This window comes from Hypanus sabinus, chromosome 1 (genome assembly GCF_030144855.1).
Source record: "Hypanus sabinus isolate sHypSab1 chromosome 1, sHypSab1.hap1, whole genome shotgun sequence".
NCBI lineage: Eukaryota > Metazoa > Chordata > Chondrichthyes > Myliobatiformes > Dasyatidae > Hypanus > Hypanus sabinus.
Genome location: NC_082706.1, coordinates 129,090,770 through 129,107,158, shown reverse-complemented (window position 1 = coordinate 129,107,158; position 16,389 = coordinate 129,090,770). Strand labels below are relative to the sequence as shown.

Below are 16,389 nucleotides of genomic sequence, written 5' to 3'. Positions count from 1 at the left end.
ACCTTAAAGTACTCCACTTTCCCCTAGGGGGAGTTCTGTCCAGATAATACTCCTTTTCTAATTGACCACAAGAAATTGCAGAGATGTGAACACAGCCCAGTCCATTGTTGCAAACCAACCTCCTCTGCATTGACACTGGCTGCACTACCTGCTATCTTGGGAAGGCAGCCAACATAATTAAGGACTCTTCCTACCCCAGTCTTTCTCTCTTATCCTCTCTTCTGTCAGCCAGAAGATACAAAAGCTTTAATGTACTACTACACTCAAGAACAGTTTCTGTTATCATACCTTTGAAATTACTTTTCATATGCTAAGGATAAATTCCCTGCAGCTGTAACATTACATTCTGCATTGTTCTTTTATACTTTGCATACCAAGCCATACTTCCAGCAGATTTTTTCTCCACTGTAATTCAGTGTAGGTAACAACAATAAATTAATTCTAATAGCCTGGCTGCTCAAGACCTTCAGTGGTCAGGGTTGACCGGATGTCGTCTCAGATTGGTCAATATACAAGCCAGGGCAGTATGATATGCAGAGCAAGCTGTTACCCATGCAGTTGATGATACCAAAGGAATGGCAGAGGCCAATACAATTTGGTACCAGCAGCATTGCAAGAGTTGCCAGAGAGCTTTGAACTCAATTCAACGCAGAACTTAGGGACTCACCTCTTGCATTTTCCCTGTTTACTCCCAAAGCCTCTCCCATGAGTAGTATAACCACAAGGCAGTGAAGGTTTGAGATCAGAGCTTTCCTCCTCCTAGGTGAGCTGCCAATCACAGCTGATGAGCTCAGTCTGCCTGAAGTGATTGGGTTTAAGGTGTCAGTAACTTGCCTTTGTCCGTAGAAACTGTACCACTGGGTTTAGTAACTAAACCACCTGTGAAACCTGAGAACAGAGGCTATTTGAGATGTATGCCATTGGAAGCATTTAATTAGGTGGTAGGAGTTCATCCCCATTACGATAACCTTAAAAAACCTGCTCCACAACTTAAAATAAATATTAATTAGTATGTTTAAATTCTTTTGCCCCATTCCTTATACACTTTCCAATCTGACAGCTGGAAGCTTTAAACATGATACCCTAGTTTAAAACCAATTTCTCCTGAGGTACCTCAGCAGCTTCTTCAGTGCAAACCTGAATTCCTGTTCGGTCTATACTAAGTTTGCTAACATGTCATGGTGTTGGTAGTTACTCGCTTCAGTACTTTGGATTAACCTGATTTCAAGACACGAGAATGCAGATGCTGGGATCCGAAGGAACACAGCAGGACAGGCAGCATCTGTGGAGAGAATTGGTCACTGTTTTGGTTCACATCCCTTCATCTGGACTGGCAAGGTAATAGCCAGTATATAAAGGCAGAGGTCGGGCTGGAGCAGGAGTCCCAATCAATCACACGCCTCTGGGAAAGAATGGATTTAGAGAGAATCCACTGTCTATGGAAGAGTCGACATTTCTTCACAAATCCCTGACCTTTTCCCCAGAACAAGGGTTTTGCAAATGTAAGAAAATAATGAGTATGGGAAAACTAAGCTTCACCTCCACTTTCCCCATCCAGGTTATTCAAGTTTGTTATTTACATGTTGAATTCCCTTCATCATCTGTCAAGATCATTAAAACTCCACTTAACAATACTGTGAGACTATCTTCACCATATGTATGTGCTGATAGCAGTGTAAGATTCACAACAACCTTTTTGGACAGAGTGTTCCTATGAAACGGTTCATAAGCCGGAATGTCGTAAAGTGAATAAGCAATTACCATTTAATATGGGAAAAATTTTTGAGCGTTCCCAGACCCAAAAACTAACCTACAAAATCATGCCAAATAACAAAACCTAAAATAATAGTAACATGCAGGAATGATATAAATACACAGCCTATATAAAGTAGAAATACTTTCCTACATCACTGTAGCACTGTTGTGTAGCAAGAATTTCACTACATAGCGGAAGCACTCTCTCCAGTAACCTTTAAGCTATGAAACTACCAAATAGTACAAAAATACACAGCCTATATAAAGTAGAAATAATGTATATACAGTGTAGTTTCACTTACCGGAATCAGGAAGACAGGGAGCACACTGATGATGGTGTGTTAGGCTGAGTCATCAGAGGTTCGGGTGCTCGGCAATTTTTTTCCAATAAATTGCGGTTTCGTCACAGTTAAACACTTGCTTATATGAATAACCACCTCTGTAATTATTTTCTTTAGTTCTGCTGGGAACCTTTCAGCAGCTTCAGTATCAGCTGAAGCACTCTCTCCAGTAAACTTTAAGCTATGAAGCTACCCTCGCCTCAGAAACCAATCAAACCACCCATGACTACCTTTAAATTCCACTTCTGCAACACCTTCATCACCATCGTCCAGTGCTTTCTGTATCAGTTTATTAAAAAGACTGAATGATTTCTCCTCAAGTAAAACTTAACAGAACATCACGCTTTGTACACCCATCAATCCACTCAAGCAGTAGACTTTCCATTTTATCCACTATTAGATGCAGTCTAAAAGAGACCACTTTGCTCTGAGCAGAACCAACAGTAACATCGGCAGCTTTCAAGATTCTTTCTCTCTGTATAAATACTGCAGTTCAATGTGCGGACAATGCCCTTACTTCATTCACTATGATTGAAACACTTAGCTATGTTTAGTTTTATGCCAAGTCTAACACCCTTACGAGCTCTTTTAGGCTTTTCCGGTACCTTAGAACTCAACTAGCTAACAGATGCACAAAATAAATTGGCATAAAGTACAGATGCTCACAGGCATGTGTTTAAACAATGAAAGCTAGAATGCAGTTCTGGGGTAGGAGCTTGGCTGCTCGGTGCGTGCGCTGCCTTGTTTCATAACAATGAAAACACGTAACTAATGTAGGTCTTTCTACACAGTGAGGTGTCGTAAAGCAAACGTTCGGAAAATGGGGGCCACCTGTACCAGTAACACCTACTAATCAATTTGTAAAATTAATGGTAAGTATTCATATTATTTTGCTACAATCTTCACATCCTGGGACATTTCAATTTTAGACCCATATTCTATGGAAAACAAAAGTAGTTTAAAAGGCTTTTTTTATTTTTGTGAATGAATTACACAAAAACAAAGCAAATACCTAATATTTTAACAGCAGACAAACTAATCAATTGACGATGAAAATTTAAGAGACGTTGACATTCGCACCAGGCACTCTTAGTCATTAGTGGCAATAGTTCGTAAGATAATGGCACTTGAACAATTTAACTGAGACTGCGTTAATAAAAATCACTGCCATCTCAAGTTGAAATATGGTACACAAAAGCCTCAGCTGGCTCTGGAATGTTCAACACATGCATCGGCGTACGAGCATTTTATTATTTTTATTTTAAATTATCGATCAGTGCAAACAACTGTACAAAAGCAGGAGTTATCGGAGGTCCAGGGCACAATCTATTTTCAGGTTGGTATTTCTGTAAACGCCGTAAAGATATCCCAACAATTTAATTAAATGACAAATACTGAGCTTATAAAATAAAAACAAAGCCAACAAAGGAGAAATTACTGACAACCACATAACATTCAGCAACTTTGCTCATAGTAACAATTCAGTCCATGTTCATCCATGTTTATTGTTTTACCTCTACTCTGAACATTCCTGGCACCGAATGATCCTTAGCTAGAAATATAGATTTTTATTTAATAGGGAAAATTCAGTTAAAATAAAGTATTTCCACATGCATAATTAAAAACAAAAAATGGCCCAGAGTCTTCACGGTCCTTCTAACAAAACAAAACACCATTTTCTATTCTTTTAAAAATTCAAATGATTTGTCTAATGTGCTTACCAAACACCATTTCACCTCATTGCTTTTGACCTTATAATTGGAATCTTTTATTCACCAAAAATGTAGAGAAAGAATTTAACAACTAATACAGTTCACTGCTCGTACAGCTTCCTGGTCAAAGATTTAAGTGCAGCTGCAATGCAACAAATTGCTTGGAGCTCTTCAGATTGAAGTCTCCTTACGATCTTTGCTTGGAGAGGGTTTTAACGTTTCCTTCACAGACTTGGGTTGCTCATGTGCAATTCTCACATCATCTCTGTGCTGCAGAGCACCAGTGGCATTATCTCCCCACTCTTCTCCATCCTCCTGAGGCTGTTGCTCTTGTTTCAGTCTTTGCATTTGCAACAGTCGAAGCTGCACTCGCAGCTCAATAATGGCTTCTCGTTCATCATGGATCGCTTGGTTCAGATGGTTGTTCTTCACCTTATACAAGAATGAACATTAACAGTTGGCACATTAACATTACTTCTCATTTCTGAAATTCAAAAATATATTCTTATACTTTGGAAAAGCATTATCATCTCTGAAGCCTTACATTTGCCAGGTTATAGATGGAACGTGCTGGATGAAGACGGGGTTATACAGCATAGAAACAGGCTCTTTGGCTCAACTCATCCATTTTGACCAAAAAATTCATCTGAGCTAGTCCCACTTGCTTGCATTTGGCTCACGCCCCTCCCCACCCCTGGGCCTTCTTTTTAAAAATCCATATACATGTACAAATATTCTTCTGGCAGCTCATTCCATATACACACCCCCACCCTCTGAGTGGAAAACAATGTCCCTTTTAACCTACTTCCCTCACATGTTAAACCTATGCCCAATAGTTTTTAACTCCACTACACTGGGGAAAAAAAAGACCATGAACATCCACCTTTATCTACTCCCCTCAATTTTATAAACCACTGCAAGGGGAATGTCCTAGCAGAAGAAAGCCACAGCGGTCAAGTAACAGGCACTGAATCTGGCTCTGTGGTTCAGAAGGGAAGGGGGGAGAGGAGATGCATTGGTTAGGGGAACATGCAGGAGGTTCTGTAGATGAGAATGAGATTCCCACATAGTATGTTACCTCCCGGTTGCCAGGGACAACTCAAATCAAGTCCACAGCATTCTTACGTGGGAGGATGAAGAATGTCAGTACCAATGATATGGGTAGGACGGGTAGCAAAGTGAGTTCAGACAGTTGTGTGTATGTGCGTGTGGCCTCCATTGGTCGTGGTCAACCATGGGTACTGCCTGCGCCTCTGGTAGTTACTGGGGAGAGGCCTCTCCAGGGCAGAGTTGATATGGAGATCCGTCTGTTGCTTATGCAGTGGGACCCCCCTCTCCATGCTGGTGACAGGTCCAAAGGAACGACGAAAGTCGATACCGTTTGGTGCCAGCAGCTTCAGAGGAGTTGCCGTGCTGGTGCGGGCCACCTTTGGGACTCCAACTCCACATTTTTCCTTGGGGTTTACTCCCAAAGCCTTTCCTGTGAACAAGTATTATAGCTGCAAGGCAGCAGAGGTTTGAAATCAAGAGTTTTCCCTCTCCTAGATGAGCTACCATCCGTGGCCCACCTTTGCCCCTTCTCCTGTCAGTGAGAACAGCTCCACCAGGCATAAGAACTATACCACATGTGAAGGCCATGAGCTGGACTTGGTTGTCAGAGACTGTTTGAGACACATGCCATGAAGAGCATTTGTATAGCAGTGGGAGCTTGTTCCCACTACCACCCTTCAGCAATGACTAACTTCAGAGAGTTAGGTGCTAAGTTAAAGGACAGGACCTCCAGGGTTGTTACCCATGCCACTTGCAAGTGAGGCCAGAAATAGGAAGATCATATAGACAATAGGTGCAGAAGTAGACCATTCGGCCCCTCGAGTCTGCACCGCCATTCTGAGATCATGGCTGATCATTCAGTATCAATACCCAGTCCCTGCCTTGTCCCAATATCCCTTGATTCCCCTATCCATCAGATATCTATCCAGCTCCTTCTTGAAAGCATCCAGAGAATTGGCCTCCACCGTCTTCCGAGGCAGTGCATTCCACACCTCCACAACTCTCTGGGAGAAGAAGCTCTTCCTCAACTCTGTTTTAAATAACTGACCTCTTATTCTCAATCCATGCCCTCTGGTACTGGACTCTCCCAACATCTGGAACATATTTCCTGCCTCAATCCTATCAAATCCTTTAATTATCTTAAACGTTTCAATCAGATCCCCTCTCAATCTCCTCAATTCCAGCGTGTACAAGCCCAATCTCTCCAATCTCTCTGCATAAGACAGCCTTGCCATCCCAGGAATCAACCTAGTGAATCTACGCTGCACTTCCTCAATTGCCAGAATGTCCTTCCTTAAACCTGGAGACCAAAACTGTACACAATATTCCAGGTGTGGTCTCACCAGGGCCCTGTACAAATGCAAAAGAACATCCTTGCTCTTGTATTCAATTCCCCTTGTAACAAAGGCCAACATTCCATTTGCCCTCTTCACTGCCTGTTGCACTTGCTCATTCACCTTCATTGACTGATGAACTAGGACTCCTAGGTCTCTTTGCATTTCTCCCTTACCTAACTCAACACCGTTCAGACAATACTCTGCCCTCTTGTTCCTGCTTCCAAAGTAGATAACTTCACATTTATTCACATTGAATGACATCTGCCAAGTATCTGCCCACTCACTCAGCCTATCCAAGTCTCCCTGTATTCTCCTAACGTCCTCTTCGCATGTCACACTGCCACCCAGTTTAGTATTGTCAGCAAACTTGCTGATATAGTTTTCAATGCCCTCATCTAAATCATTGACATAAATCGTAAAGAGCTGTGGTCCCAATACAGAGCCCTGTGGTACCCCACTAGTCACCTCCAGCCAGTCTGAGAAACACCCATTCACTGCTACCCTTTGCTTTCTATCTGCCAACCAGTTTTCTATCCATGTTGAAACCCTGCCCCCAATGCCATGAGCTCTGATTTTACTCACCAATCTCCTATGTGGCACCTTATCGAATGCCTTCTGAAAATCTAGGTACACAACGTCTACTGGCTTACCCTCGTCTAACATCCTTGTTACACCCTCAAAAAACTCCAACAGATTAGTCAAGCATGATTTGCCCTTGGTAAATCCATGCTGGCTCGGCCTAATCCTATTTCTGCCATCTAGATGTGCCACTATTTCGTCCTTAATAATGGACTCAAGCATCTTCCCCACGACTGACGTTAGGCTAACAGGGCGATAGTTCTCCGTTTTCTCCTTCCCTCCCTTGTTGAAAAGTGGGACAACATTAGCCACTCTCCAATCTTCAGGAACTGATCCTGAATCTAAGCAACATTGGAAAATGATTACCAATGCATCTGCAATTTCCTGAGCCACCTCTTTTAGAACCCTCGGATGCAGACCATCTGGACCCGGGGATTTATTAGCCTTCAGTCCTACCAGTCTACTCATCACAGTTTCTTTCCTAATGTCAATCTGTCTCAATTCCTCTGATATCTTATGACCCTGGCCCATCCATACATCTGGGAGACTACTTGTGTCCTCCCTGGTAAAGACAGATCTAAAGTATGCATTAAATTCTGTTGCCATTTCCCTGTTTCCCATAACAATTTCTCTCAAATCATTCTTCAAGGGGCCAACATTGTTCTTAACCATCTTCTTTCTCTTCACATAGCTAAAAAAGCAATACGGAGAGAAAAAATCAGGTAAGATCTGCTGTTCCTTAAAACTTTACCAATCATCTGTATTCCCACTCATCTTAGCCCTGTCATACTTCTTTTTCTTTAATGCTATACAATCTCTGACTTCCTTTGTCAACCACTGTGGCCCCTTCCCCCTCTTTGAATCCTTCCTTCTCATTGGAATGAACTGCATTTGCATCTTTTGTATTATGCCCAAGAATATCTGCCACTGCTGATCCACTGTCTTTCCTGCCAGGGCATCTGCCCATTTAACTTTGGCCAGCCCATCCCTCATGGCTCCGTAGTCTCCTTTATTTAATTGCAACACTGACACCTCTGATCTGCCCCTATCCCTCTCAAATTGTAGATAAAAACTTATCATGTTATGATCACTACTTCCTAATGGCTCCTTTACTTCAAGATCACTTATCAATTCCTGTTCATTACACATCACCAAGTCCAAAATAGCCTCGTTCCTGGTTGGCTCAAGCACAAGCTGTTCCAAAAATACATCCCTTAGACACTCCACAAACTCCCTATCCTGGGGTCCAGCACCTACGTGATTCTCCTAGTCCACCTGCATGTTGAAATCTCCCATAACGACTGCATTACCTTTAGCACATGCCAATGTTAACTCCCTAATCAACTTGTACCCAATATCCACGCTACTGTTTGGGGGCCTGTACACAACACCCATTAGGGTCTTTTTACCCTTACTGTTCCTCAGCTCAATCCACACAGACTCTACTTCCCCTGTTCCCAAGTCACCTCTTGCTAAGGACTGAATCTCATTCCTCACCAACAGGGCCACCCCACCCCCTCTTCCCATATTTCTGTCTCTACGATAGCACGTATACCCTGGTACACTCAATTCCCAGGCCTGATCCCCTTGCAGTCATGTCTCCGTTATCCCAACAATATCGTAGTTCCCCATTTTCATCTGAGCTTCAAGCTCATCTGTCTTATTTCTGACACTATGCTCATTCAAGTATAGAATTCTTAGCCCATTCCTCCTTTCTTTGCTTAAAACACTGTCTACTGTACCTAACCCAGCTCCTTGAACTTCCATCGGGCAAATTGCACCCTGAATTTTGATGACCTTCTCAAGATCACCCAAACCTTGTACACATTTAACCCCATGCACCTTCTGACCAACCCTCTGGATCTGGATCCCTGCCCCCTGCACATCTAGTTTAAACCCCCCCCGAGCAGCACTGGCAAATACTCCTGCAAGAATGTTAGTACCCCTCCGGTTCAGATGTAGACCATCCCTTCGAAACAGATCCCAATGTCCCTGGAACAAAGACCAATTATCCAAAAACCTGAACCCTTCCTTCCTGCACCATGCTCTCAGCCTCATATTAATGTGCATAATCATTCTATTCTTCGCCTCACTCGCACGTGGCACAGGTAGCAATCCCGAGATTGTCACCCTGGAGGTCCTGCCTTTCAGCTTCACTCCTAACTCCCTGAACTCTCTAAGCAGGACCCCCTCACTCACCTTACCTACATCATTGGTCCCTACATGGACCACTACATCTGGGTTCATGCCCTCACTCTCAAGAATAGCCTGCACCCGATCTGAGATGTCCCGGACCCTGGCACCAGGGAGGCAACATACCATCCGAGACTCCCGATCTGCCCCACAAAATCTCCTATCTGCCCCCCTAACTATAGAGTCCCCTAAAACTATCGCTCTCTTCTCTTCCCTCCTCCCCTTTCTAGTTGAGGGTTCAACCTCTGTGCCAGAGGCAGGACCACTACAACTCATTCCTGGTAGGTCATCCCCATCAACAGTATCCAGTACGGTATACTTATTGTTAATGGGAATGGCCTGCTCTCTCTGCCTGCTCCCCCTGCCTCTCTGGACCGTCACCCATCTGCCTACTTCTTGGTTTTTTGGTGTGACTACCTCCTGATAACTCCTATCTATCTCTGCCTCCACCTCCCGAATGATCCACAGTTCATCCAGCTCCTGCTCCAACTCCCTAACTCGGTCTGATAGGAGCTGCAGCTGGACGCACCTTTTGTAGGTGTGGTCATCAGGGACAACTGTGTTGACCTTGACCTCCCACATACTGCATACAGAGCACACCACTGCTCTGTCTCCCCCATACCTGAACTGGATTAATAGAATGTCTAAAAAGCACCGAGCGACCTTACCTTCTTCCCCTCAGCGAGCAATCACACAAGCTTACCGAAGTCCCCTTACGCCGAAGCCCACTTAGCCAAAGCCCAGGACTCTGCTTCCACGGACTCCGCATGGCTAAAGTATGCATGGCTCCGCATGGCTAAAGTATGCATGGCTAAAGTATGCCACATGGCTAAAGAAATGGTGTAGGAAGGAGGGCTTAAAATTTTAATATCATTTGGCTCTCTTCCAGGAAAAATGTTACCTGTACAGAGGGACGGTTTGCAGCTGAACTGGACAGAGGCTATATCCTTGCAGGAAGGTTTGCTAGTGCCACACGGTGGGGGGACAGGAGGGGGTGTTAAAATTAGAGTTTCAGAGGGTTGGGCAGATAGTAGAACAGTTGTGGGAAAAGATGTTGTTAAGCCTACAAAATCAGTAATCAAAAGACTAAGCATGGTAGGCATAATGTGCTGAGTTGTGTATATTTCAATGTAAGGAGTATTATGGATGAGCTCAGGGCATGGATGAGCATGAGGAATTATGACATTGTAGCCATTAGTGAGACTTGGCTGCACAAGGGGCAGGATTGGCAGCTCAATGTTCCAGGGTTTCGTTGTTTGACGTGACAGAGCTGGAGGGAATAAAAGGAAAAGGGGTGCTTTTACTACTTCTAGAAAAGGTCATAGTGGTGCTCAGATAGAACAGACTGGACAGCTCCATCCACTGGGGCTGTATGGGTGGGACTGAGGAATAAGAACAGGACGACCACATTAATATGCTATTATAACCCACCCAGAAGTCCACAGGATTTAGAGCAGCAAATTAGTAGAGATTGCAGGCTGTTGCAAGAAACAAGATTGTGAAAATAGGTGATTTTAGCTTTCCACACATTGACTAAGACTCCCATTGTGGATGGGATATTTGTCAAATGTGTTCAAGAAAGTTTCCTTAATCAGTACATAGAAGTCAACTAGAGAGAGTGTGATACTAGATCTCCTATTATGGAATGAGACAAGAAAGGTGACAGAAGATTACGTAGGGGGAACACTTTCCATCTAGTGATCATAATGCCATTCGTTTCAAGATAGTTACAGAGGAAGATAGGTCTGGTCCTCAGGTTGAGATTTTAAATTGGAGAAAGATGTTGGTTGGATAGATGTTCTTGATAAGTGCAAGGTCTACAAAAGTGAAATTTTGGGAGTAGAGAGCTTGTGATGGCATCTGTTAGTCTTGTGAGACCATGAATCTTCGCCTGGAAAGTCTATCTGGAGTGTCCTCTCCAGGGCGCAGGCCTGGGCAAGGTTGTATAGAAGACTGTCAGTTGCCCAAGTATCAAGTCTCCCCTCTCCAGGCCACCAATGTTGTCCAAGGGAAGGGCAAGGGCCGATAAAGCTTGTATATTTCTGTCAAAATAAAAAGCAAGGACAACAGGCTTGGGGAACCTTGATTTTTGAGAGATATTGAGGCCCTGGTTAAGAAAAAGGGGATGAATAGTAGGTAGATGCAAGAAGAAGCAAATTAGGTATGTGATGACTATAAAAAATGCAAGAGAACACTATTGGAGATCAAGAGGGATAAAAGGCAGCATGAAGTTGCTCTAGCAGACAAGGTGAAGGATAATCCCAAGGGCTTCTACAGATATATTAAGAACAAACGGATAGCAAGGGACAAAATTGGTCTTTTGGAAGATCAGAGTGGTCATCTATATGTGGAGCCGAAAGTGGGGGGGGGGGGGAGAGGGGGGGGGAATTGTAAATGGACTTTCACAACTGTATTTACTTAGGAGACGGAAAGACCTATAGGTAAAGTAGCAGTGAGGTCATGAAACCTATGAGGAGAAGGTGTTTGCTCCATTGAGGCAAATCCTCAAGGCCTGGCCAAGTGTTCCCTTGGACACAATGGGAGGCTAGTGCAGAAATTGCAGGGGCCCTAGCAGAGATATTTAAAATGTCCTTAGCCATGCATGAGTTGTTGGAGGATAGCTAATGTTATTTTGTTGTTTAAGAAAGGCTCTAAGAATAATCCATGAAATAAGAGGCCGGTAAGCCTGACATTAGTAGTGGTTAAATTATTGGAAAGTATTCTAGGAACTGGATATACAAGTATTAGATAGGCAGGGATTAAGGATAGTCAACATGGCTTTGTTCATGGTAGGTCGTGTCTAACCAATCTTAGTGAGTTTTAAGGAAGTTACCAGGAAAGCTGAAGAAGCCAACACAGTGAATGTTGCCTATGTGAACAAGACCTTTGACAAGGTCCTCCATGGGAGGTTGATCAAAGTTCAGTCACTTTGCATTCAAGATGAGGAGGTAAATTGGGTTAGACTTCGCAGAAGAGCCAGAGAGTGGTAGTAGATCACTGCCTCTCTGACTGGAGCCCTGTGACAAGTATTGATGCCGAGTCCGTTGTTGTTTGCCATCTATATCAAAGATCTTGATGATAATGTGGTAAACTGGATCAGCAAATTTGCGGATAACACTAAGATTGGTGGTGTAGTGGATAGCAAGGAAGAATATGAAGCAGGATCTAGACCATGTGGAAAAATGGCAAATGGTAATTAATGTAGCCAAGTATGAGGTGTTGCACTTTGGGAGGACAAAGCAGGGTAGACTTGCACAGTGAGTGGTAGAGCACCGAAGAATGTGGTAGAACAGGCAGGGATCTAGAAATACAGATCCATAATTCTTTGTAAGTAGTGTGACAGGTAGATCGGTTGAAAAGAAAGCTTATGGCACATTGGCCTTCATAAATCAAAGTACTAAGTACAGGAGTTGGGATGTTATATTGAAGCTGTGTAAGACTATCAGGCCTAATATGAAGTTCTGGTCATCTACCTATAGGACAATTGTCAATAAAACTGTAAGAGTGCAAAAAAAATAAAATTTACAAGGATGTTCCCAGGACTTGAGAACCTGAGTTACTGTATATGGAAAGGCTGAATAGGTTAGGACTTTGCTGCTCTATGACTCTATAAGGTTGGCATTCAACCTCCTATTATCCCAGCATATCCAATCCCTCCTCATACTTCAAGCTTTCCAGTCTGGCAACATCCTCATGAATTCTTTACGCACCCTTTGGATCTTGTGCTAATTTGGGAACCTCAGCAGGTCAGCACCCAATGGATTGACTGATTCTATATATTCATTGGTATGTTAGTACTTTCATTATTTTCAGCAGTTGGCTGGAGATTACAGTACTTAGTAGTGAATTACTCTCAACATAGAACATACTGAAACTAAGGAAGGAACAACTCACATTCTGGAAGATTCTGATTAGTTAGTTAACTAGCCGATTACATCTCTGGGTGTTAAATTTCCAGAACTCTATTTTTTCCATAGCTGAAATTATTAAAGTACTTGAAAATGATCTGACTCTAAAAATTTACTAATACCAATAAACTAAATCATTTGTACAGTTTTGTATTTCTGACAAGAGCACCTATTAAACTAATGTTATAAATTACCTCCAACTCTTCATTTTGTCGCTGAAGATCTTCCAGGATGAGCTGCAGCTCCTCCTCATCCTCACTTTCACTCTCACTTTCGGAAGAGTATTCCTCTGTTTCACTACGACCATGCTGTTGCTGACGGCTATGAAACAAACAGCACAAAAACATTATAATTTGGCAGGAATGGGAACTGGAGTGATAGTGCTGAGAATGAGGTAGTTGGTTTACAAACAGGCACTGCATAGTGAGACTCCCAGCAAGGAGAGGATGATGATAGGATAAAATTAATTTGCAATGTAAAAGGCAGACAAAATCGAAAAGGATGAATACAAGACTGAAGGTGTCGTATTTGAATGCATGCACTGCAGTGTATGGAATAAGGTAGATGAACTTGTAGCACAGTTACAGATTGGCATGTATGATGTGGTGGGTATCACAGAATCATGGCTGAAATTAGATAATAACTGAGAGCTTAACGACCAAAGCTACACATTGTATTGAAAGGAGAAGCAGGTAGGCAGAAGGGGTGGGGTGGCTCTGATGGTAAAAAATGAAATCAAATCATTAGAAAAGTGACATAGGTTGGAAGGTGCTGAATTGCTGTGGGTAGAACTAAGGAACTGCAAAGGTAAAAAGATCCCCAAACAGTATTAAGGAAGTGGTCTACAAATTATAACGAAAGATAGAAAATGCATGGCAAAAGGGCAATGTTACAGTAGTCAAGGGGAGAGTTCAATATGCAGGTAATTTGGGAAAATCAGGCTGCTGTTGGATTCCAAGAGGAAGAATTTATAGAGTGTGTATGAGATGACTTCTTAGAACAGCTTATGGTGAGCCTACTAGGGGATCAATTATTCTGGATGGGACGTTATGCAATGAACTGGAAATGATTAGAGCTTAAGGTAAAAAAAAATCTTAGGGGCAACTGATTATGATATGATCCAATTCACCCTGACATTTGAGGAGAAGCTAGTCAGATGTATCAGTATTACAATGGAGTAAAGGGAATTACAAAAGCATGAGAGATGTGTTGGCCAAAATTGATTGGAAATGAACTCCAGCAGAAGGCACAGGATATATATATATATATATCCATCCCAAAGAGGAAGAAGTATTCTAAAGACAAGATGACACAACCATGGCTAACAAGAGAAATCAAAGCCAACATAAAAGCCAAAGAGGGGGCATATAATAACAGCAAAAATTAGTGGGAAGAAAGAAGATTGGACAGCTTTTAAAAACCAACAGAAGACAACTAAAAAAAAATTAAGAAGGAAAAGATGGAATACGAAAGTAAACCAGTCAACAATATTGAAGAGAATAGCAAAAGTTTCTTCAGATACATAACATGTAAAAGAGAGGTGAGAGTGGATATCGGACCCTATCAGGTCATGCTACAGCATCTCAATTGGGTTGAGGTTTGGACTCTGACTTAGCCATTCCAAAACACAAATTTTCTTCTTTTTAAACCATTCTGTTGTTGATTACTCATGTTTTGGATCATTGTCTTGTTGCATCATCCAACTTCTTTTAAAGCTTCAGGTGATAAGAGTGCTACCCTGACATTCTCCTGCAAAATGTTTTGATACAATTTAAAATTTAAAATTCATTGTTCCCTCAACAATTGCAAGCTGTCCAGGTCCTGAGGAAGCAAAGCAGCCCCAAACCACAATGCTCTTTCCACCATGCTTCACAGTTGGGAGGAGCTTTTAGTGTTGGTGTGTAGTGCCCATTTTCCTCTAAACATATCAATGTGTGTTTCTGCCAAAAAGGTTCAAATTTTGTCTCATCTGGCCACAGCACATTAACCCAGATATTGTAGAATATCCAGGTGGTCTTTTGCAATCTTGAGGTGTGCAGCAATGTTTTTTTGAGAGTAGTGGTTTCCTCAGTGGTGTCCTTCCATGAACACTATTCCTGTTTGGTATTTTTCTTATAGTGGATATGTGAACAGACACTAGCATGTTCTAGAGATTTCTGCAGGTCTTTTGCTGTTACCCTTGGAATCTTTTTCACCTCCTTCAGTATTACACATTGTGCTCTTTGTGTGATCTTGCAGTACACCCACTCCTAGGAAAATTACCAAAAGTACTCAGTTTCCTCTATTTGAAGACAATTTCTCTTACTGTAGACTGATGAGTACTCAGCTCTTTAGAAATGCTTTTGCAGCCTTTTCCAGCTTCATGCATCTTGACAATTCTTATTCTGAGGTCGTCTGAAAGTTGTTTTGATTGAGGCATGGTGCACATAAACAGATGGTGCACAGTCCAGGTTCAAAAGAGAATGTGAACCTCTGGGGTAATGCCTTCTACAACAGTGATTTGGAGTCAGGTGTTCCAATCAATGAGATGAGATTAGAAGTGGAGGTTGCAGAAATGACCTGCCCTTTAAAATTTGTGATGGTTTAAATGGTGTACTCAGTACTCAGTATTGATGAGAGGATGTACAATTGTTTGTGTGTTATTAGTTTAGGCAGATTGTGTTTTTCTATTATTATAACTTAGATGAAGCTCAGACCACATTTTATGAGTAATTAATGCAGAAAACCAGGTAATTGGAAAGGGTTCACAAAATTTCTCTTGCAGCTATATATTTAAGCACAGGTTGATAGATGTTTTTATTGGGCAAGGTATGAAAGAATATGGGGAGAAGGCAAGAGACTGGGACTGAGAGGAAAAATGGATCAGCCATGATGAAATAGTGGAGCAAACTTGATGGGCCAAATGATACCTAGGCATGTCTAGTCTAGTGGTATATGTACTCCTGTCGTCCATCCCTCCTGAGGGGCCAAATGGCCTAATTCTGCTCCTATATCTGATGGTCTTATAACATCTTATTTCACTCAGCAGTGAGCCACATTTTAAGAAACATTATTTGTATATTTTTCTGATTCTCAAGCCAATCCATCACAGCATGTGACCGTCAAACTCAGTACTGTGGCTAAACTGTTCTCAGGCTTCCAACCAAGTACAGTTATCGATTCTAACCAATATTTCAACGACAAGCTCTGAAATCTTCATCAGGGATGATGCCGAGGCATGTCTAATCTGGTAGTACATATACCCCCGTCACCCATCCCTCCTGATTGGTGAGTCCTCAGGAGGGATGGACGACAGGAGTACATATACCACTAGACTAGACATGCCTAGGTATCAGCCCTGATGAAGACGGCTAAGTTTGTCATTGAAGTGTTGGTTAAAATCAATACCTGTATCTGTCTGAAAGCCTGAGAAGAGTTTATTAGTCACTTATACCAGGAAAGCACTGGATCCTTTTTCAGTACTTGCCACTTTAAGCAGAAGCAGTTATCACTGAATGAAACAGTGCTGCAAATG

The 16,389-nt window shown here is 42.3% G+C and overlaps 1 protein-coding gene across 1 annotated transcript in view; it reads right to left on the bottom strand.

The window, feature by feature from the left end:
• Window positions 1-3,327: 3,327 nt before the first annotated feature.
• The window catches only part of ralbp1 (ralA binding protein 1), a 51,031-nt gene continuing 37,969 nt past the window's right edge, over window positions 3,328-16,389 (bottom strand). Inside the window, exons 9-10 of the mRNA XM_059976271.1 lie at window positions 13,070-13,196; window positions 3,328-4,240 (exon numbers count right to left, since the gene is read on the bottom strand). Coding sequence (XP_059832254.1) covers window positions 3,980-4,240; window positions 13,070-13,196 — 388 coding nt within the window. The 3' untranslated portion in view covers window positions 3,328-3,979. The remainder of the gene's footprint in view (window positions 4,241-13,069; window positions 13,197-16,389) is intronic.